General features: G+C 45.5%; 1 protein-coding gene across 1 annotated transcript; it reads left to right on the top strand.

The window, feature by feature from the left end:
• Positions 1 to 346: 346 nt before the first annotated feature.
• Positions 347 to 5,910, top strand: FCF1 (FCF1 rRNA-processing protein). The gene is made up of 7 exons (XM_068192850.1): positions 347 to 491; positions 650 to 721; positions 1,046 to 1,194; positions 1,604 to 1,676; positions 2,545 to 2,632; positions 3,089 to 3,183; positions 5,294 to 5,910. Exons 1-7 carry the CDS (start codon positions 457 to 459, stop codon positions 5,340 to 5,342), a joined length of 561 nt encoding a protein of 186 aa, XP_068048951.1. The 5' UTR covers positions 347 to 456; the 3' UTR covers positions 5,343 to 5,910.
• Positions 5,911 to 7,084: the final 1,174 nt, after the last annotated feature.

The raw sequence follows: 7,084 nt of genomic DNA, 5'->3' as shown, positions 1-7,084 counted from the left end.
CCCCGCCGCGGTCGTACCAGGCCGACCGCGGGTGCTCCGGGCCGGCAGCGGCGCCGTCACCCCGGGGACGCCCGTCACGGCGAGGCGGCCGGGCAGCGGCTGCAGCTCCCTCGCCCCGGGAGCCCGTTCCCCGCGCCGGGACCCGAGGCGGCGGGGAGGGAAACGCGCTGCCCCTGTTACCGTGGTCTCCGACGACGGCCGCAAGCCCGCTGTCGCCGCCCCGCGCCGCCGGTGCCCGGCGCTGGCAGCCGGAGATGACGCGCTCCCGGGGCGGGGCCCAGTGACGCACCAGGGACGCGGCGGTGGCGGCGGCGAGGCCGGCAGGAGCGGCATGGTGAGCCGGGAGCGGGCCGGGGCGGGAGCGGCCGGCTGGGATCGGGTCTCTCCTTAGCTCATCGCGGCTGTGTGTCCGTGTCCTTGCAGGGGAAGCAGAAGAAGGCGCGGAAGTACGCGGTCATGAAGCGCATGATCAGCCTCCGGGATGAGCGCCTGTGAGTGTGGCTGCGACTGGGCCCGGTCCCGCGCGGGGCCCTGGAGCGTCCTCGTGTCCCGCTCGGGAGAGGTGGGAGGAGGTCCTGGCCCAGGTCTCTCCGCCGCCGGTAGCTCTTCCTTATCGCTGTACCGCAGTAGTGCCTGTGTTTCTTTGCAGTAAAGAGAAGGATCGCGCAAAAGCCCCCGTGAAGAAGAAGGAGGACCCGAGTGCCATCAAAGAGCGGGAGGTGTAAGTGCTGCCGAGGCACTGGGGAGGGAGAGAAGGAAGGAAGGAGGGAGGGAGGGCCGGCCACGCTGCAGGCTGGAACTGAGGGTGTTTGTGAGCGATACTATCAGAAGATGTGGTGCTCAGTTTCAGGCTGGAACTGAGGGTGTTTGTGAGCGATACTATCAGAAGATGTGCTGCCCCAAACCGAAGGATTGTGCTTGGGAGGCAGTAGGAAGCCTGATGGGTCTTTCTGTTCATTACTCTTCTTTCATTCTGTGCAAGTTGTAGGATTGGATGTGATGCTAAATGCAATTAACTGATATGAATTCTTTGTTTTCCTGGCAGCCCCCAGCATCCCTCTTGCTTGTTCTTCCAGTATAATACACAGCTGGGCCCCCCTTACCACATCCTTGTTGACACTAACTTCATCAACTTCTCCATCAAGGCCAAACTGGACCTAGTGCAGTCGATGATGGACTGTCTCTATGCCAAATGTGAGTTTCTGCACCACTCACAGCTTCTTCAGAGCACACAGTGCCAGTGTGCTCTTAATGTGCTTTGTCAGCCTCATGCCACTGGCTGAGAATAACAAATCTTGCAAAAACAATGTGTGCTGTAATCATGGAGCTGTGGTAACCCTGGCAATGTCTCTGGTTTCAGTCAAGTAACAGTTTTAAAATGCTAATCTCAGCAAAGCTAGAGTGCTAATAACTTAAAAATCTAAAATTACTGTGGCATGGTTAAATTTGGTGGCTCTACATTTCATCACCTTGCAACATTATCAGTTGGCACTGTAAGTAATACATTATAGAGTTCCATGATATTTCTGGAGCATGTGGGCAGTATGTAGGGGTCTGGGAATAAATACTGCTTTGTTTTAATGTGGGCTTTTTTTGCATTTAGGTATTCCATGTATCACAGATTGTGTAATGGGTGAAATCGAGAAGTTAGGACAGAAGTACCGTGTGGCATTAAGGTAGGTGCAAGGTGTTCTTCTCTGTTTTAGAACTTAATGCTTTAATATAAATAATTGAAAACACTTCCTATGACTAGTGCTCCTGCACTAGAGGGTGTTTAGGTTGTTGCAGGATCCTGAACTTGGTTGTATTTCTCTGTCTCTATAAGATCAATAAAATGGCTCAAGTTTTAGAAACTAAATGCTAGGTATGATTGCACAATATTAATCTGTAAATCTTGTAATCTCCTAAGACTTTCAAAGTAATGCTTTTTCTCAAAAAAAAGAATTATAGAATTTCTAAAAATGAATAAAGTGTCCCAAGTCTTACAGAACTTTTCATTCCTACTTCCTGGATGAATAGGTACCAAGTACTGATAATCTAGAGCCAGGTTATTGTGTGATCTGTACAAAACTAGTCCAGTGTAGTTCATGTACATCACTCAGATGTAATTTCTTTTTATTTGGGCTTGCTGTGTTGTAAAGTATATGAGTGCATACCCTCAACAGCTTTGATGTTGCCCTTCAGACAGAAGGTGAAATGTCCCTTTATGCATGGTACAAACGATCACATGCCAGAAGTTCTAGTTTTTCCCAGATAACTTACTTCCAGTTATTTCATTTTGACAATGGCCTAACATTGTACAGATTTTGAATCCAACAAACTAGTAATAAGAAATACTTAACCTGTAATAACCAGACAAATTGCATTCTTTTTTTTTGCAGGTCATTTCAGTTGACCTTTGTCTACCATTTATTCTATCACTTCATCCCTTGTTTTGAGAACAGTGTTCTGTATATGACAGAAAGGGGTGTTCTTGTTCCTCCATACTGTGTTACTGTACCCTCTGGTCTGATTGCTGTGGTGCTGCTTTTTATGTCCCCACAGAATTGCCAAGGACCCTCGGTTTGAACGCTTGCCGTGTATGCACAAAGGAACCTATGCCGATGACTGCTTGGTGCAGAGAGTCACTCAGGTATTTCCCTTTCTGACATTTTCTATACCATGGTAACATACTAAAAATTCCTGGACCCTCCTAATCACTGACTGACTTAAATTTCCCATTGAGTAACTGTAAAATCTCACCAAGGGACATTTTCAGTTCTAGCACAACTTTATTTGATGCAAGGTATTTATTATCTTCCCTGAGCATTCTTGTTGTATAGGACAGCATCAAGAAGCACTTAGGATGGGAAAGCTGTCAGCTTGAAAGGCTGGACAGAGTTGCAGAGATTTCTTGAGTCTATTTTGGTGGGCAGAAGGATGTTATTGGTCTGCTGTGGAATTCTGTACAAGTCCTGGTAATGCCTTGCTAAGGACACTCAGCCTCCTTGTGTTCAGTGAGCTCACTGAATAGGAACGTTTGGTCAGCCATGACTCCTTTCTGAGATTCGCCGGTGTTGAATCTGACTTGCCTTCTTTTTTTTTACAGCACAAATGTTACATTGTGGCCACAGTGGATAAAGAGCTCAAGCGGAGAATACGAAAAATCCCTGGAGTGCCCATAATGTATATTTCCAGGCACAGGTAAGGGGCCCCTGACAGGAAGGAATCCTGCCCAGTGCAATCCTTGACTGACAGGGACTCTGTCACCACGTACTTCTCTCCTTCATCGTCTGTAGTGCAGGCTGCAGTAAAGGGCCTGGTGTTTACACAGAAGTTGAAGTACAGCTACTGCTGGGAAGAGACTGGTCACAGACCCATTTTTATTGCAGTCTATATGGTCACTTGTCTTTACCTGAAGAAGTGGTTTCCTTAAGGCTAGCGTTTCCATAGATCAGTTTTGCTTACCAGCAGCAGCAGGACTATGAGGCAAATGCATTCTACAGGTTCTTGAAGAAAATAACCATTCTTGTTCCATATTCTATTTGGTAGCTTTGTGTACCCTCAGCTAAGAGACTTAATTTGCCGCTTAACTAAAACCCAAACCAACTCAGAGGATACTAGTGCAGCACATTTGAAATGAGGAGCTTGATTGCTATAGATATGTAAAGTTTTAACTGATTTATAATTAGAATGTGGTTCAAAAGATTTTTCTCTCGAAACACCTTTTCTCCTTGGCCATGAACTTTTCCAAAAGACTGCCAAGGGTGGTGATGGAGTCACCATCCCTGGGGATGTTCAAGAAATAACTGTACATGGCACTTAGTGCCATGGTCTAATTCTCAAGGTGATATTCGGTCAAAGGCAGGACTCAGTGATCTTGGAGGTCTTTTCCAATCTAAGTGATTCTGTGAATTATATGTTGAATGTCTAAACATTTATTTTTGTGGTGATCTGCTCTTAAATCCTAAATCAGATTTTACATAACTGCAGGGTTTTTTCCTTCTCAGGAGATGGTGAGTTTTTGAGATGTCTGATTGCTGAGTTTAAGGTGAAGGATAACTGCAGCCTTATGAAGACTTTTTACTTTTAGAAGTAATATTTTTCTTCCTGGGGATCTGAGCTGCAGATAGAAATGCAACAGTTGACTATTCAGTTTACCTGTAAGCCTCTTGCTGTATGGGTGTCACAAATGAATACTTTAGTCCACTTGAAGAATCACTGTCAAAGGTACACTAGCAAAAGTAGCTTTTAATATAAGATTGTAGCAGTGTGATTTTAACAGAATTTAATGGCAATGTTCATTCTGTTACTACATGGATGAAACATACAAAGGAAAATTGACTTAAAATCACTTTAGAATGTTTTGCATGGAGACCAGAAGTGCAAAGGACAACCCTCTCATTGAGTCATGAGGTTCAGTAAGGATTGCCTTGCTTTCCAGACCTCTTGATGGAGTCCAGGTGCAGCTGCATCCAATCTTAGTCCCAGACTTGGTCAACAGTCTCTGTCTTAATTAGATTTTGGAAGCACTTAATCATTGACTAATTTAACATTTATAAAGTGATTCAATAGGGTTTACTACAATTACAACAGTGACTTAATTATAGTTTCAGGAAGCAATATTCATACTATACTCAGTAAAAAGTATATCAGCCAATTCATATGCATGCACACTGACACAAAGATGTATAGGTAAGTGTATAAAGGTACCAGTTAAAAATTCCCCTCAGCTTCAGTGAAACACGTGGAATGTCTCTGCATTTCTCAACAGGCAAGGCTTGAGTGACAATCCTCAAGTGTCTCAGCCTTGAGACCAAGAGGCTTTCTGCTCAGAGAGAGGTGCTGCTGCAGCCCATGGCAGCCCAGGAAAGCTCTAAGGGCCTCACCTTAAGACCACTGCTTATAGGGTCACAAGATGATTGCTTTTAGTCATGCATAAATTTTACATCTTGGCCATAATCCAGACTGGTAACTACTAGAGTTTCCAAAACTCTGGTAATATTGGTACCATTCCACTGAGGCCACAATTTAGGATTGTCAGGGGATGGCTGATAATCTCATCCTTTACCACAGATAAGCAACAGGAGTTCCCAGTACAGTCAGTGCTGTTCTCACCTTAGCCATGCAAGGCTTCCTGGTATGCTCAAGGGATGCTTCACCACCTAACTCATTACACAAAGGCCAAGGCCTAGCAGGAATCCCTGAGATGGTAGTGCAGCCTTGAGGAGGAAAAGGGGATAGATGCACCACCACACTGGGAAGGGGAGCATTGTGGAGTAGATTGTCTTCATAAGTTTTCTTTCTTTCTCAGGTACAATATTGAGAGGATGCCAGATGATTATGGAGCTCCTCGATTCTAACCTGTCCAGTCAAGCCATCAATGCCAGGACTGTGAGCCAGAATAAGGGCCCTCCTCCTTTCTTCTTTTGTTGGAACTCTGCTCATAGGACTGTGGATAACACCAAACTGACTTCTTAACCTTGTTTTTCTAAGAAAAAGCTATTTGGAAGAGTCTGGTTTTATTCATCCATCCTCTGCCTGCCTTGGTCTGATTACCTACAGCTGGGAGAAGCATATGGGAAACAGAGGGCAGCAGGACCAAGAATGTGCCTAGCTCTGCATTGGGACCACTGGAAAAAGTGATTTCAGCATTTTGAATTAAATATTGATGATGCAACTCTGACTGAGAATGAAACCACAGGAGATTTTAAAAGTTTCTTACTGCTGCACCTGGAGTATACCTGGGACAGGTATTCCTTTTGGGAAGCTACCACACACCTGTTTAGTCAAATCAGAATCTACATTCTGCAGAAAAGACATCAGATCTGCACCCATTGGTGGCTTTCTCTGGAAAAGCAGTCTAGATTTTAATTCAGAATTGATAGGCTTTTATTCACCTGCACAGTGAATGAAGTTTATTTAAGTGTCCTCTCAGACTGCTCTTTCTGTACTTGGTTAGCTGGCAGCCCAGTCCTTTTGCTTACATTTAGAGTGGTGGAGGGCAGGGCAGGGTTGGGTCAGGACAAGTCTTTCACTCCTGTTTGTTTGGATCCTATGCACCTCAAAGCCTTATCACTTCTGTTACATATCAGGGCCAAGAAGGAAATGCCTAAAGGGCAAAGGTATTAATGTGGGCTGGGAGCACAGTTGTTGTGGAGGAATAAGAACAATGGTTCCAGATAGAGTCTTCCAGAGACCTGCAGAATTTGCTGCAGGGAAGGAAGTGGTCAGGGAGGGAAGGAGAAGAAATTATTAAGCCACATGAAGAAATGTAGGGGGAAAAGTATTTCAAACCCATAACTTGGCATTCTCATATCTCCTCCATTATTCCTTCATTTTTAGCAATATAATTTGCTCTTATGATCTCTGCTGTGTGGTGCAGAGAGGGTCACCAGGAGCCAACCCTGGCCAAAATGCTAGGGCTGTAGTACAGGAGAAGACTGAAAATTTATATTCTTGGTATAATTAAGAAAATTTCCAAACCTTAGCAGAGCTTTACTTGTAGTCCCTGACACTGGTTTGGCTGCCGAGGTGGCCACAAAGGCCAAGAGCATCCTTGCCTGTATCAGAAATAGTGTGGCCAGCAAGACTAGGGAAGCAATCCTCCCCCTGTACTTGGTGCTGGTGAGGCTGCACCTTGAGTCCTGTGTTTAGTTCTGGGTCCCTCATTGCAAGACAAGACATTGAGGTGCTGGAGCGTGTCCAGAGAAGGACAATGGAGCTGGTGAAGGGCCTGGAGCACAAGTCTGATGAGAAGTAACTGAGGGAGTTGGTGTTTAGTCTGGAGAAAAGAAGGCTCAGGGGAGACACTCTCTACAACTACCAAAAAGGAAGGTGTAGCCAGGTGGGTGTTGGTCTCTTCTCCCAGATAACAGGTGACAGGATTAGAGGAAATAGCCTCAACTTGTGCCATGCAAATATTGGATATTCAGAAAAAAATCTTCACTGAAAAGGTGGTCAAGCATTGGAGCAGGCTGCCTAGGGAAGTGGTAGAATCCCTGGGTCTGGAAGTGTTGAAGTGTGGATGTGGTGCTTAGAGACACAGTTTAGTGGTGGATTTGGCAGTGCTGTGTTAATGGTTGGACTCGATGACCTTGGAGGT

Source organism: Anomalospiza imberbis, chromosome 6 (genome assembly GCF_031753505.1).
Source record: "Anomalospiza imberbis isolate Cuckoo-Finch-1a 21T00152 chromosome 6, ASM3175350v1, whole genome shotgun sequence".
Taxonomy (NCBI): domain Eukaryota; kingdom Metazoa; phylum Chordata; class Aves; order Passeriformes; family Viduidae; genus Anomalospiza; species Anomalospiza imberbis.
Note: the sequence above shows the minus strand (reverse complement) of the source record. Positions and strands in the feature narration are given on the sequence as shown.

Excerpts from the sequence above, each read along its gene's own strand:
- FCF1 (XM_068192850.1), top strand. The coding sequence starts at position 457 with ATGAAGCGCATGATCAGCCTCCGGGATGAGCGCCT. Across the intron at positions 492-649 it reads AGCCTCCGGGATGAGCGCCT|TAAAGAGAAGGATCGCGCAA; the intron begins GTGAGTGTGGCT and ends GTTTCTTTGCAG. Across the intron at positions 1,677-2,544 it reads AAGTACCGTGTGGCATTAAG|AATTGCCAAGGACCCTCGGT; the intron begins GTAGGTGCAAGG and ends ATGTCCCCACAG.